Below are 16306 nucleotides of genomic sequence, written 5' to 3' on the forward strand. Positions count from 1 at the left end.
ACAAATAAAAATTCCTTTGGAAACTTCCTTTATCCCTAAGCCCCCCCTGCCAAGATACGTGTTAGCAATCGTCCCCCAAGCATATGGCCCAGCGATACTCATCTGAAGGGTCTCATAACTGAGGTTTTATTAGACAGTAATAAATGACCTTTTCCCACCATAGATAGCCCCCTCAAGGTCCTGGAAACCTTGCTTCCAAAATTCCTTAGAGGCTTACGCTGTCCCTAACCCCCTCCCAACTTGAGGGTATATAATGGGCCATTCCTCATAACCCCAGTGCAGCTCTTTCTCCCCACAGGTCCTGTTCCCGTGCTTTAATAAAGGACCATTTTGCATCAAAGACATCTCAAGAATTCTTTCTTGGTCATCGGCTCTGGACTCCACCCCACCGAACCTCACCTATATCCCACAACCTCATCACTTGGATAATGTCACCAGATCGTGAGTTCCAGAACGTTTGGGGGTAGGGGGGCAGTGATCTGCAAGGGTTGGAGCTTGAGTAAGATTAGCCAAGGTAGCAAGCCTTGTGTAGATAAGACTCAGTTATGAGGAACCACTGGGGAGGTCTGCACTCCCACAGGTGACGACAGGTTATTAGCCCTGAAGTCTGTTGAGGGGGGTGGGTAATCCCACTGATATTATTGCCGTTTCTTAAGACTGCCTTTCAGGAAATTGGCAGTGTCTCCTGATGTGAGTTTTGAAAGCTCCTGGACCTCAGGGCCTCCCTTCAATCCTGCAGTGGCGCGTGCCAAAGCAATAACAAGCACCATCGTGCCAGGAGTGGATTTCTTTGTCTGTCATCCCATTTTAATTACTCAACAACCCATACTCTGTAGCAAACCCTGTGGGTGCCCTGTCCATATCCCTTAAGCTTTTACCATTTTCAGTGCAGGCCTGCTAATTTTCCTCCAGCAGCACCTGTATCTCTTTGAGGGTTTTTCCCACTTGGCGTGATCTCAGTAGACCAAAGGTGCTGAGGAATTAATGTTCCCCAGAGTCTTCAACCAATGACAGATGGGAGTTGATATATAAATATCCCAGCCCCTCACGCTGTGTGACATAGATTCTATAGTGTTTCCCTGGGTTTCCCTAGAGGTTTTAAGCTCCAGCTGCCCACAGTGGTAACTTGTTTGATTAACTTTTACCAGCTTCTTTCCTTCCCTGTACACTTCTCAGCTCTCTTCTAATATTTCCTGGGATTAACTCCCAAATGAACTACTTTCATTCAAATTATTGCCTCGGAGTCTCCTTCTGGGCAACCCCAAAATAAGTCCTGATTTTTAAAATTTGAGAACTGAGGTTCAGAGGAAATAAATGACCTGCTTAAAGTGGCATAGCTAATAAATGACAACCAAAATAGAAACTCCATCTGCCTATCTGTCTCTCTCCCTCTCCCAGTCTGCCGCACTCTCCCTCTCTCTTAAGTCCTATGTCTTCGGAACCCCGAATCTCCGATAAAAAGCCTGGCCACCATGAAGCTGCCATGCCAGAGAGACCACACAGAGAATCAACTATTCTAGTTGACAGCTAGCATCAATCATAGACATGGGGGTGATGGAGCCTTCAGGTGATTCCAATCCCCAACCAGCCTCTGATCAGTTTTTGGAGCCACTCTGGCTAACACCATTTGGAGCACAGATAAACTGTCCTCACTGAGCCCTGCCCTAACTGCGTATTCCTGAGCTAAATAAATGATTGTTACCGTTTTAAGCTATGGGTTTGGGGGTAGTTCGTTACACAGTAACAAATAACTAAAACTACATGTCCCTGAATTCCCTTCCTTGCATAACTCTAGGTGAGCAAACCACAAAAAACATCTTGCATAAAATTTGGAAGACAAAAGTGAAGTCACAGCCACATTGTTTATGTTCGAAAGGTCATTGCAGGGTTCCAGGCTCTCTTGCCGCTCACATGCTTATCTGATGCTGATCTTGCCTATTGGGCTGGATCAATAATTGGGCCCATAGCTCCTCTGGTTCTCACTGGATCCTGCTTTAGCAACTCCAACTCCTGGGCCAACGTACATTTACCTCCACGATGAAGGACACTGTCCTCTGCTGGTCACTCACATCATTGAGGTTGGAGATTTGCAGGCAGTGAGGACTGATGCAGGTTCCAGCACATCGTACTGACTTTGGGTTCTATCAACACGCACAAAGACAACAGCCTCACAGACTGTGAAACCAGTCCCCACAATTGTATAAGGTCAAATCCCTATAGCAAATCTCTAGTGAGTGGTTCTGCTTTTCTGATTGAACCGTGACTGGTACAACAAGCCATTATTGAAAGCCTACTGAGAGTAAGGCTCTCTGCTAAAGTCTTTACATACATAATCTTATTTGATCCTCACACCAAGTAGCTCAAAAGTTGGATTATAAGGATATAGGAGTTTATGATACGATTCTGTCTTTCATTTATATTTGAAATTGTCCATTACAAACTTTTTAATCTGTTGATAGATTTTTCTTTCACACTAAACAATAAATGACATATATCTTGCCTTGTAATTACTTCCACAAATAAAGGTAAGGATAACAATAATATAAGGATGAAAGTGTACTTGGCTTAGCAATGGGACATTGGATTTGGAGACCATGGTAGAAATGGATTCTTCCCAATCCATGGAGAAAGTTGCTCAACACCACATTTCACCCACTCTGCTATCTCATCATCTCCTTTATTCAAACCATAATGGTCCTACAGGCTTTTTCTCACCTCAGCCTGAAACTAATGGTTACACTGTCCCAGTTTTAGGATAAATTTCTGTGTTCAGTTCTCTGCCTCTGGTCACTCACAATAACTATTCACAAGTACATTGTTGCATATATATCCTTTCATAACCAGTTTATGTGCAGCCTTTTTAAAACACTTAGGGATCCTATAAGTGCAGAAACCTCGTTCTATCATGTAGAGCAGAAATAGTGGGGCACCTGCGTGGTTCAGTCAGTTGAGTGTCCAACTCTTGATTTCAGCTTGGGTGATGATGTCAGGGTGGTGAGATCAGGCCCTGCATCCAGCTCCATGCTCAGCAGGGAGTCTACTGGACACTCACTCCCTCTCTCTTCACCCCTCCCCCTGCTTGCACTCTCTCTCTTTCTATAAATAAACAAACAAACAAAGCAAGCCAAAATAGTATCTTATCATCATATCCACAGTGTTTAGCACCTAGCAGGAGTTCAATAATGTGACTAGAATCAATTACTTAATCAATTAATTGAAAGATACATGGATAGCCTAAATCTATAAACTCAGAACTGTCTAAACCAGTGGTTCTCAAATGTTAGCGTGCATCAGAACTGACTGGAGGGCTTGTTAAAGAACAGATTGCTAAAATGAAAATCTAAGAGTTTTTTCTCTAAGCTTAAGAACAAGATAAGGATGTCCACTCTCAAAACTTTTATTCAACATAGTGTACTGGAAGTGCTAGCCACAACAATCAGACAAGAAAAAGAAATAAAAGGCAATTGAGTTGGTAAGGAAGAAGTAAAACTGTTACTATTTGTGGACGACATGAGACTATATATAGAAAATCCTAAAGACTCCACCAAAAAACTATTAGAAGTAATAAATGAATTCAGTAGAGTCTCCTTTACATACACTAACAACAAAGCAATAGAAAGAGAAATTTAAAAAATAATCCCATTTACAATTATAACCTCCCCCCAAAAAACCTAGGAATAAACTTAACCAAGGAAGTGAAAGACCTGTACTCCAAAAACTACAAGACATTGATAAAAGAAATTGAAGACAATATGAACAATGGAAAGATAAACCATGCTCATGAATTAGAAGAATTAATGTTGTTAAAATGTCCATATACCTAAAGCAATCTACAGATTCGATGCAATCCCTATCAAGATACCAACAGCATTTTTCACAGCACTAGAACAAAGAATCTTAAAATTTATATGGAGCCACAAAAGACCTCAAACAGCCAACACTCTTGAGAAAGAACAAAGCTGGAGGAATCACAATCCCAGATTTCAAGATATACTACAAAGCTAAACCAATCAAAACAGTATGGTACTGGCACAAAAACGGACATAAAGATCAATGGAACAGAATAGAGAGCCCAGAAGTAAACTCTTTCTTACATGGTCAATTAATCTATGACAAAGGAAGCAAAAATATACAATAAGGAAAAGACAGTGTCTTTAAAAAGTGTTGTTAGGAAAACTGGACAGCTACATTCAAAAGAATGAATCTGGATTGCTTCCTTACATCATATACAAAAATAAACTGAAAAGAAAAATTAAAGACCTAAATGTGAGACCTGAAACCATAAAACTTCTAGAGGAAAGCATAGGTTGTAACCTCTTAGACACTGGCCTTAGCAATATTTTTCTAGATATGTCTCCTCAAGCAAGGGAAACAAAAGCAAAATTAAACTGTTAGGACTATGCCAAAATAAAAGAATTTTGCACAGCAAAGGAAACTATCAATAAAATGAAAAGGCAACCTACTGAATGGGAGAAGATATTTGTGAATGAAATATCCAATAAGGGTTTAATAGCCAAAATATATAAAGAATGTACACAACTCAACACCACAAAAACAATCCAATAAAAAAATGGCCAAAAAGGGGCGCCTGGGTGGCTCAGTAGTTAGGCGTCTGCCTTTAGCTCAGGTCATGGTCCCGGGGTCCTGAGATCAAGCCCCACATGGGGCTCCCTGCTCAGCGGGAAGCCTGCTTCTCCCTCTCCCATTCCCCCTGCTTGTGTTCTCTCTCTCACTGTCTCTCTCTCTGTCAAACGGATAAATAAATTCTTTTTAAAAAATGGCCAAAAGATCTAAATAGACATTTTTCCAAAGAAGACATACGGATGGCCAACAGACACAAGAAAAGTTGCTCAAAATTACTAATCACCAAGGAAATGCAAATCAAGACCACAACGAAATACTACCTTACACCTGCCAGAATAGGTAAAATCAAAAAGACAAGAAATAACAAGTGTTGGCAAGGATGTGGAGAAAAAAGGAATCCTGGAACACTGTTGGTGGGAATGTAAATTGGTGCAAACACTTTGGGCAATAGTATGGAGGTTCCTCAAAAACCACAAAACAGAAATACCATATAATCCAGTAATTCCACTACTGGATATCTACCCCCCCCCAAAAAAACAAAACATTAATTCAAAAAGATATATGCACTCTTATGTTTATTGCCGCATTATTTATTATTGTTGCAGCTATACAATAGCCAAGATATGGAAGCAATGTAAATGCCCATTAATAGATGAACAGATAAAGAAGATATGGTATATATACACAATGGACCCATAAAAAAGAATGAGATCTTGCAACATTTGCAACACCATGGATGGACCTAGAGGGTATTATGCTGAGTGAAACAAGTCAGACATAGAAAGACAAATCCTATATGATTTCACTTACATGTGGAATCTAAAAAAACAAAACAAAGGAACAAACAAAACAGAAATAGACTCATTGATACAGAGAGCAAACTGGTGGTTGCCAGAGGGGAGAGAGCTGGGGGGATGTGAAAAATGGATGAAAGGGAGTAAGAGGTATAGACTTCCAGTTACGGAAAGAGTAAGTCATGGGAATGAAAGGTAAGGGTAGGGAATATAGTCAATGATATTATAGTCGGGTTGTATAGCAGCAGACGGCAGGTACACTTGTGGTGAGCATAGCATAATGTGTAGACTTGTCAAATCACTATGTTGTACACTTAAAACTACTGTAACATTGTGTGTCAACTTCAATACACACACACACACACACACACACACACACACACACACACAGATCGTTGGGTCTCATCCTTAGAGCTTCTTCAATACATTTAGAGTAATGCCTAAGAATTGACACTTCTACCAACTTCTGAGGTGGTGTTGATGCTTCTGCCTTAAGAACCACACTTTAAGAAGCTTAAAAAACAAACAAAAGATGTATGGGATGCCTTCCAGTGTACCAACATACACATAATGGGAGTTGCAGGAGAAGAGAAGAAAGAGAAAGGGGCAGAAAGAATATTTGAAAAAATAATGAGCAAATCTTTCCAAATTTAATGAAATACATAAATCTACACATCCAAGTTGTTAAAGTCACTACATAGAAGTTGAGCCTATGGATGAGAACCCCATCCTGTCTGACAGCTTGATCACAACCTGCTTTGACCCTGAAGCACAGAAACCCAGGCCATGCCTGAACTCCTGCCCCACAGAAACTGTGAGATAACATGTTCAAGCCACTCTGTGTGTGGTTATTTGTTACCCAGCTACAGAAAATTAATAGACATTAAAACCCAAGTCAGTCTGGCTCCCACAGTCTATGCTCCTTGTCCCTTTCCTGATTAGTTAAACGTATTGTGAAACGTGTTAACTGAGGAGTTGGTAGAGATTAGACTTACAGAGTTCCAAGAAGCTCATAGGTCATTAGTCCAGCCCCGAAATGACAAGCAGATCCCCCTCTCCCAAGGGAACATCTAAGAAGGTTGGGATATTGGGGTGCCTGGGTGGCTCAGTCGTTAGGCATCTGCCTTCAGCTCAGGGCATGATCCTGGCGTTCTGGGATCGAGTCCCACATCAGGCTCCCCTGCTGGGAGCCTGCTTCTCCCTCTCCCACTCTCCCTGCTTGTGTTCCCTCTCTCACTGGCTGTCTCTCTCTCTCTGTCAAATAAATAAATAAAATCTTAAAAAAAAAAAAAAAAGGAAGGTTGGGATATTGAGCTAGAAGGCAGCGGCTTGAGTCCCACTAACATTGAGATGATGACTAGGGATAACTATACATAGTGCTTTTAAAGATTTTTTATGATTCTTGGAGATCCATTGATTGGATATTTAATCTCTGTTTTCCTATCATTGTTAGCAGCAAAAACACTGATAAAATTTGAAAGCATTTGTGTGCCTGTTTCAGAGCCTTTGGGACAGGGATGGGGTGAGGAACTTGAGTCTTGTTTATCAGACAACCTCAAACCGTCTCCATTGACTGGGAAAGTGACAGAGAAGTGGATGATCGGCAGGTGACAAACACTCGGAGCAGAATTTTCAAGGCACCAGTTGCCCATCTTGAGGCCGTATCATAATTATAAAATGTTATGATTTATAATTATGGAACTTCAAATGTGAATTGAAGCCTCATACACAAAAGTAACATTATTACATTAACAATACAGCCCTGACTTTCTAGGGCGGTTGAAAGTTCTCGTATTTCACTCACTATCTCTGTCAAATCACACTTGTCGCTCATCATATCACATGTTCCAATATTTGATTCAGAGCCATCTGCATTACAATTTGTCACCGTTATAAAATACTTAAGCATAAAAAGGAACTTACTGATCCATGAAAAGTCAAAGGGTACCCAAACGTCCACCAGCTAATGGATAAACAAAATAGAGTATGTTCATACAGTGGAATATTAGTTGGCAATAAAAAGGAATGAAACACTCTATGTGCTGTATCATGGCTGAGCCTTGAAAATATTATGTTAAGTGAAAGAAGCCATCCACCCCCCCAAAAAAAATCCACCTATTGTATGGTTCCATATATACTGAGTGTTCCAAACAGGCAAATCTGTAGAGGCTGCAAGTAGATTAGGTGGAGACAAACATGGTCATTGGAGGTGGGTGGGGGAGATGGGGTAACTGGGTGATGGGCATTAAGGAGGGCTCTTGATGTAATGAGCACTGGGTGTGACATGCAACTGATGAATCACTAAACTCTACTTCTGAAACTAATAACACACTATATGTTAATTGATTGAATTTTTAAAAAAGATAGTCATTGGAAAGTCCAGACTCACATTCCACCACCTTAGCAAACCCAGTGAGGGAAGCCACCTCTTTCCAGACGGCAACCAGCAAATCCAGAGTACAGCTCTCACTGAGTCACATACCCATTTCTGAACCAGTCGCAGTAGTCTGCAGGAATATATGCTCGGATTGGCCAAACCTGAGCCACAGGCTCACTTCCGTTGTGGAGAAAGTCTTGCCAGTGGCTCTCAGACTACGGGAATGGAGCACGAGAGAGGAGTGGCTCGCCTAAGGAAAACAACAGTGCTGTTACCACACGAGGTAACAGATGCTAGACAGGCAAAAACAGCACACATCACCTCACCAAACCTACCAGTCTCCTCGACAGAGAATCTCTTCATGAATTAGTGGAGTCAAAACTTTGTAAGGTGCAGAAATCTTTCCAAGTCAGTTCAATTCCACGAACATTCATCTAACGCCTGCCAGTGTGCTAGGGGTGCCTATGCCAGGAAAGGCACAAGGATACAGGTGAGAGACTGAGAACGCAGAGATGAGCGAGACTCAGACCCTCTTCTCACGCTCACAGCCTGATACAGGACTTCTTGAGCTTTATTGTACAAAACAATTTCATCTTAGGGATCTTATTAAAGATGCACATTTCTGAGCCACAATCTAAGATTTTCTGGTTTGGTAGGGGTGGGGTTGGCTCCAGAAATGTCTTTAACTATGCACCTGAGGTGATTATGCTGCATGAGGTCCTGGAGCTACTCTTTATGGGATTCTTGGATACTATGGAGGAGAAAGACATGCAAAAAGGAAGGGACAGCAGCACATCGGAGATTTGGCTCAGGACTAGGGTGAATGCCTGAGAGGCAGGGAGGAAGCAGCATCCTTGTTTAGCTTATAGCATGCATTTTGCACAAGATATGGTTTCCTATAAAGGAAACTACGGGATTACATCCAGCCTACTGTGAATGTTTCTGATTATGATGAGCCTGGGGATATTTGGAAGATGAGAAACCAAGAGTTGGCTTTTGTTCATTTGCTTGTAACAACCCTGTATATTTGCTCTCCTTTAATTCCAGTGAGAATTGTTAGTGATAGTGCGAATGAATTTACCCTTCAGAATCTATCCTACCATGGGCGCCTGGATGGCTCACTCAGTTGAGAGACTGGCACTTGGTTTCAGCTCGGGTTGTGATCTCAGGGTCGTGAAATCGAGCCCCGGGTGGAGCTCTGCGCTTGGGACTCTCTCTCTCTGCCCCTCCCTCCTGCTGGCGAGCTTGCAGGCTGTCTCTCTCTCTCTCTCAAATAAATAAATAAACCTTAAAAAAAAAGAATTTATCTTACCCTTTAGTACTTCCTTAATTAAAAATCTTTATCCTTCTTTATTTTTTTTATTGTTTCAATGTATCATTTCACCTTTAAAAATAATTTACTGTTAAATACTATTAGGGTTCCATTTAGATTGATTACTTTAATAAGTAAGGAGGTACCTTAACCTCGTTAGATGTAGGTACAGTACCTCAATATATCTGCAGTCTTTTTTATACTAGCGTAAGTATCTGAGGCTAGAGTTTCTATCACTTTAGGATGTGATAGGCCAAAAAACACACAAGAAAAATTAAAAAGAGGCCAGTTGTGATGGTTTAGAATGTGTCCACCAATTCTTCATAACTCCCTTCAATGGGTGGATCCGAATTTCCCTTCCCTTGAGTATGGGTTGGGCTTAGTGACTCACTTCTAATGAATAAAATATGGCAGAAGTGACAGTATGACTTCTAAGACCAGGTCACAAGAGGCACTGTAGCCCCTTACTTATTCTTTCTCTTGGATTGCTTGCTTTGAGAGACTCTAGCTGCCGTGCCATTAGGACACTCTGCAGCACTACAGAGAGGCCGTGTAACAAGGGACTGAGGCATCCAGGTAACAGCCATGTGAGTAAGCCATCTCACATGGATCACCCAAGCTTAGTCGAGCCTTCAGGTGACTGCAGCCCCAGCCACTATCTCCACTGCAGTCTTGTGGACAATGCTGAGCCAGAACCATCTGGCTAAGAAGCTCTCAGATTCCTGGTACTCAGAAGCTGTATGAGATAATACTGTGTGAACCTGCGAAGTTTTGGAACAATTTGTTATGCAGCAGTAGATAACTAATACGCTGATAAAAAAGATGCTACCCTTTTGTTTTAAAGTAAAGAACACTTCTGGGGCGCCTGGGTAGCGCAGTCGTTAAAGCGTCTGCCTTCGGCTCAGGGCGTGATCCCGGTGTTCCGGGATCGAGTCCCACATCAGGCTCCTCCGCTAGGAGCCTGCTTCTTCCTCTCCCACTCCCCCTGCTGTGTTCCCTCTCTCGCTGGCTGTCTCTCTGTCGAATAAATAAATAAAATCTTAAAAAAAAAAAAAAAAAAAAAAAGAACACTTCTTTCAACTATCATTTGTTATCACCATCATTTTATTTTTTTATGTTTTAAAGATTTTATGTATTTATTTGAGAAAGAGAGAGAGCACACATGAGCAGGGGGAAGAGAGAGAGGGAGCAGAGGGAGAGGGAGAAGCAGACTCCCCACTGAGCAGGGAGCCAACTCAAGGCTCCATCCCAGGACCCTGGGATCATGACCTGCGCTGAAGGCAGATGCTTAATCAACTGAGCCACTAGGCACCTCTCACCATCATTTTACATAATAAATGATTAAAGCCCTTTAACTTGTTATCGTGCACAATTGTAACATACCAGAGAGTGAACCCTCATGTACTTATCTACCCAGTTCAACAACTATTAGCTCATGGCCAGTCTTATTTCATGCAGACCCCCATCCATCCACCCATTTCCATTGTAAATTATTTTAAAGGAAACCCAGACATCATAACATTTCATCTGTAAATATTTTGGTATGTACCTCCAAAAGATAAATACCCTTTTATTTGCTAAAGAAACTACTTTGACTGTCTTTTAGAGTTTCCCACGATGTGATTTTGTTGATTGCATCCCTGTGATGTCACTTGACCTGTTCCCCTGTCGCTACATACATAATTACACGTAAATTGATCATTTGATCTAAAGCGAAATTTCTCAAGCCCAGCACTATTGACATCTGGGGCCAAATCTTCATGGTGGGGAATCGTCCTATGTCACATTGAAGGTTAAGCAGCGACTCTAGCCTCTAACCATTAGATGCTAGTAACACTCTCTCTCCCAATTGTGACAATCAAAAATATCTCCAGACAATGACAAATATCACTTGAAAGGCAAAAGTGTTGAGAGTCACTGATTTTTACTTGCTGGCTTTTCAGAAGGTATACTTTATAGTAGGATATGAACTTCTGTCATGAGTCATAAATGTCTAGATGTCTGTTCTTTTTGTGTGCTGACTGCTATCGATGATCATTGCCTACCTCCATTAATTCATTAGGTGATGCAAAATAGTCATATTCTATTTCAATGATTTCTTCTTATTTATTAACTGGAATACTTCCATAAAGAGAAGCTTCCTCCCATCAACTATGTGGTTACCTAAAGTGCAATTCATAAAGGAAAGGTAAGATCCCTTCCTTTATCTCCCAGTTTTCAAAAGAACGGTCTCTGCAAAGATGTCCATTGGGGATTTGCAGGTATATGAGCTGGTGAATTCAAGCACATTTGATGTGTTTCAATCCACTGCAGTTCATATTCTTTTTTTTTTTTAAGATTTTATTTATTTATTAGAGAGAGAGAGGGAGCGAGAGAGCAGAAGCAGGGGGAGCAGCAAAGGGAAAAGGAGAAGCAGACTCCCTGCTGAGCAGGGAGCAAGACGCAGCTCCATGAAGGGCTCCACGCAGGGTTCCACGCAGGGTTCCATCCCAGGACCCTGGGATCATGACCTGAGCCAAAGGCAGATGCCTAATGGACTGAGCCACCCAGGCGCCCCTGCCGTTTGTATTCTTAAAAATGTTCCAAGTATCCTCTCTCTCCAGGAAGAGACCATTCAACTTGGCTGCTGAGCCTTTTTGCACGACCCAAGTATTCCCTGATAAATTTCTTGCCTTCTTGGATCACATGATGTTCCAGGCGCAACCTGTATATTTCCTGTGCCTAATCTGGAATCAGCCATTTTTCCAAGAAGCTTGATTTCTTTTAGTGGGAAGTGGTAATTAGAGGCCATAAACTGGGTACTCCTTAGCGACTTTTTTTTTTCCTAGGCTTTCTCAGCAGATAGAGCTGGAAAGTACTTCTTTTCTTTTTTAAGAAAAAATATACTGAGTTCATAGTGGTACTTCCAATTCAAAATCAGGATTTGAGTGAAATTAAATTATAACCTCGTTGTTCTTACGTCTGTACCTCTTTGATTCCATAGCGAAAGTCTTGCTTTCCAGCACCTCCAACATAATTACTCCATTGTTTTCTCCCACAAGACATAAAAAGTAGTCTCAGAACAACAATACTAACACTACCATTGCAAAGCTCTGCGTCAGAACACTAACTCGGTCCCTGATACATGGATTCCTGTTAGTTTCCAATTCAGAAGTTTGCCTTTTTCTAGACATAACCACCAGGTTAGGACTGATGAGGGAGCAGAAGGCTAGCCAAGGACAAAGCAGGAGCTGACACCCTGCAGCCTCCCCCACACAGACACACACTCCTGGGTGGGATATGAGTGACATTCCTCCAGGAAGCTCCCAACTGTCTTAACATTCACGCCTTGCTAGAGGGAAAAACAATCTTGACAATGGCAAGGCCTCTGGGATCCTGTGAGTCTTCTTAACAAAAGAAAATCCTTTTGAAACCTCCCTTTTCCTTACCTCCCCCAACCCCATAGTATATAATCAGCCACCCCTCACAATCCCGGTGCAGCAGCTCTTTCTGCCCATGGGTCCTGTCCCCAAGCTTTAAAAAACCCACCATTCTGCATCAAAGACATCTCAAGAATTCTTTCTTGGTCGTTGGCTCTGGACATTGCCCCACCGAACCTCACCTATATTCCAAAACTACATCAGGACTACATCATACGCTGGGGCCTGGAGCCTGCCCTCTAACTGCAATGATGCTAAAACTACGTATGAGCACAAAGAACAAACTTCCCAAGCCCCATGAAGCATTTCAAAAGTTCTATTCACATCTGAGTTTTAAAAAATTATAAGCTGTATGCAAACAGAAATAACATTATAAGCTATGATGCTATAAAGCTATAATGCTTTATATATATAAGCTACATGCAAATCAAAATAACATTTCTATTTGCCTACTAAAATAAGGCGTATGCATTTTGCTGCCCACCTGATTTTAGGGCTGACCATGCATTTCGCTTTGGCCAGTGAAATGTGAGCAGAAATGGCATGTGTCACTTTCACACTGAAGTTCCTCTTCCCCTTTTCCATGGCGACTGCCATTCTTCCAGTTACTAGATGCTCCATTAGCCTGGGCCCTGGAGTGAGGACAAACAGGATGCAGTAGTCAATCCGCCATGGACATGGAGCCTACGTGAGAAATGAAGTCCAATGCTCTGTCCAACACACAGCCTTCCTGGACCATTCCCAGAGAACAGTCTTCCAGAATCTTCTTGAAAATTTCCATGGGTAGACAGCTTATGTCACATGAAGCAGTGTGCTCTGTTTCCTGACAACTTTAATTGTTCTTTATATATCAGGTTGACTTCATTCATCCTCTTATTGCGATGCATTGCTTCTGTGAGTAAAATTTAATCCCTCTTGCTACAAAGCCCTAATGTCCCACCTTCTTCTCATGGTGAAATAGGCCCAGTTTTTTTGCAGTAATCCTCCATGTCATTATTTCCAGATGATTCTTTACCAGTCACTCACCTCTGGCCCATTCTTCAGTCTATAACCAAGAGGACTATGAATTTGGCATGCAATAGTCTCTACTCCCCTCCCCATCCACCCCTGCTACTTCCCCACGCTGGTTGCTCCTCTAATGGAAGCCCTACCACAGTAAAACAAACCCCTAAAAGACACTTTTGATGTGAAAATTCTCCAAGAGATCAAAACCACATCGAGAAGAATAGCTAATAGTTAGGTCTGGGACTATAACAACAAAAAAGGGACAAATCCCTGAATTTTGCCTTCAGGGAGAATTATTGGAACAATGGGCTTACTGTATAATTCCAGCCCAGTGATTTTTGGGACCAAGCAGTCTGAAACCAGAGAAGGGAAACCAGCTGCAGAGAATTCCAAGAAACATCAACATGTGTGTACTTCTTGGAGGGAAATTTCCAGTGATTTCTGGGAACATTTAGTAACTTCTGTGCTTACATATGTTTGGCGTGTAAAGGCAAGTGCTTACCCCAAAGCTATTCATTCAGGAATTGACACAGTGAGTCTTTATATTTTTGTTTAAAAAAAGTATCCCATATTTTTCCTGATTTATCAAAATACCCCCATGCTGTCATAGAAAATCTGGAAAACGTGGAAAAATATACATAAGTTGCAGTTAATTAGTTATGACAGATACTCATACAATAAAATCATTGCACGTTCAATAGATAATGAATGGCAAAGCTATTACTGGTCGTGTCCGATGTAACAAATTATGGCTCAAAACTATTTGGTTGTGTCCTTAAAATGTAACAGGTTTTAGAATTTTGAAGCTTTAACTCTCTCTTTCTGCTAGAATTACAGAATTTATTTCAATTCCTTGACTTTCCACATAAGGAAATCAAGAATCATAAATCTGATGTCTATTTCATGGCTGACCACATTGTCAAAGAGGTTTCCCAAAGAAGTCAAAGGAGTTTGGCTGTTCTCCGTGGCCCACAGGAAGTATTTACAGTCATTTCAAACTCAACATGTGTAAAAACCGAGGTTTTCCAAGAGACAAAGTAACGCTATGTTTCTGGCTCACCAGACTTACAACATCAGTGACTCTCTCCTTCCCAACGTATTTGGGAAGATAGGAATTCCTCCTTTAAATGCTCTCAAGGATTGCATCCTTTCCTCTTGCATGGTATGCCATTACCTTAGGCCCCATCAACTGGGAGGCTGTTAGGAAGGAGGACCCATTCATGTCCATCCAGCTGCCTCCATCATTCCCTCTAATGCTCTAATGTGTCCTTATGCTTTATCAGTCCTTTTCCCAAAATGTGTGAAACTCCTCCTTGCAAATCGAAACTCTTTGGCCTAATGCCATTCATCTAACAGCTATTATCTACTCTGTGCCAGGCCCCATGCTGGCAGGAAGGATACAATGACACACTGAGCAGACCAGCTACCCTGCCCCATGGTGGCACAGTCTAGTGGGGGACACAGATAACAAAGTGAACAACAAAATAAACGTATGACTTATGCCAAGTGCCCAAAGGAAATAACCATGTTGCTGTGCCCAAGAACTATGGGGGGGGGGATGGTTACTGTTTGCTGGGTGATGTGGAGATTGGTGGGGGTGGGGGCGGTGAGAGAGGAAATGGGGAGATCAATAAAGAGGCTCCTGCTGTTGGGCAGCCGATGATGATGATAATGGTTTGGATTATTGTGGTGGCAGTGAAGAGAGGAGACACAAAGAGGAAGGGGAAGGGGAAGGGTTGGATTGAAGATCACAGCCAGCTTTCTGGTTTAAACAATTGGGTAGTTGGTAAGTACCAGTTCTGAGATGAGGAAGATGAGACAAAAGTAGGTCTGGGAATTGAAAGCAAGAGTCCCAAGGTGGACCTAACCATCTAAGAAGGAAGAGGAACCAGCCCTGGAATCACCATAGTAACAGCCACCGGGGAGCAGGCTCCCATGACCCTCGCCCTAAATCCAGCTGTCCTAGAGAGAATCCAATGCTTTGGGCAGCCAGTGGTCGAACAATCGTCATCTCAGCTGGGGATCCAGCCCAGAACAGCTCTGACCTTGTTCTGTTGAGTCATCTCCTACAGCCTCCAGCTGTAGCCACAATTCTTCTCCAGCAGCACCTGCTCATAACCACCCTCTTCCCCCCGCCCCCCGGCTTGAGCAGGAGAGACAGAGAAGGGGATTTCTTCTGAAGAGTTCCCCATCTAGCAGTGGTACATCCTTTAGACTATCTGTGGAATAGAAAGAAGGGGAACTCCTCCCTCCTATCCTTCCAAGGCTGGGATCCCTTCCAAGAGGAAGCATTGCCCCCCACAATTTCCTGTCAATCAGGAGAACGTGGATCTGCCTCTCTCTGATCTGGAAGGGGCATTCTACCTGCTACAAGCAGAGGAAGGCAAAGTCTGGTCACCGCCATCTTGAGACTGAATCCTGGCATACTGTCCAGACCAGCGTTGGGGGCTAGGGCCTGTCCCATGGGTGCAGGGCTTCCGGCTGGATGGCTCCCTGCCCCAATCCAGGCAGTTCTCCTTGGACAAGGTGAACCAGATCTGTCTCCCTGGCAGTCACACGTGTTGTGTGGCCTGTGGAACCGGCTCCTGGCTGGCTGCTCTCACCCCAGCCATCAGGTGAGGCCCTTAACTTCCCGGAGAGAGACATTACCTCTAGGGCTGCTGGCCTTATCATTTAGGCTGCCCAGAATGTGCAAAGTGTTCTCTGAGGCCCAGTATTCAGTCTACTCAGAGACCACAGGTTCTGCCTGTAGGTGGGGCAGGCTCAGTTCTCCTGCTTCCAGGGGACAGCTCCTTTATGCCCAGAGCAGCCCTTC

At 42.6% G+C, this 16306-nt stretch overlaps 1 protein-coding gene across 7 annotated transcripts in view; it reads right to left on the minus strand.

Moving 5' to 3' along the window:
* The window catches only part of RCL1 (RNA terminal phosphate cyclase like 1), a 90492-nt gene that overhangs the window by 58483 nt on the left and 15703 nt on the right, over positions 1 to 16306 (minus strand). For 2 of the 7 annotated variants that reach the window (XM_087858819.1, XM_087858820.1), the window contains exon 4: positions 7861 to 8005. The exons of 4 other annotated variants lie outside the window; for them this stretch is intronic. In XM_087858819.1, the coding sequence (XP_087714945.1) occupies positions 7861 to 7864 (4 nt within the window). In that variant the 5' untranslated portion in view covers positions 7865 to 8005. Of the gene's footprint in view, positions 1 to 7860; positions 8006 to 12970; positions 13119 to 16306 lie in introns of all 7 variants that reach the window. One more of the 7 variants, XM_087858821.1, reaches the window with a different exon arrangement.

This window comes from Ursus americanus, chromosome 34, assembly GCF_024610735.1.
Source record: "Ursus americanus isolate L20-20 chromosome 34, mUrsAme1.1.p, whole genome shotgun sequence".
Classification (NCBI taxonomy): domain Eukaryota; kingdom Metazoa; phylum Chordata; class Mammalia; order Carnivora; family Ursidae; genus Ursus; species Ursus americanus.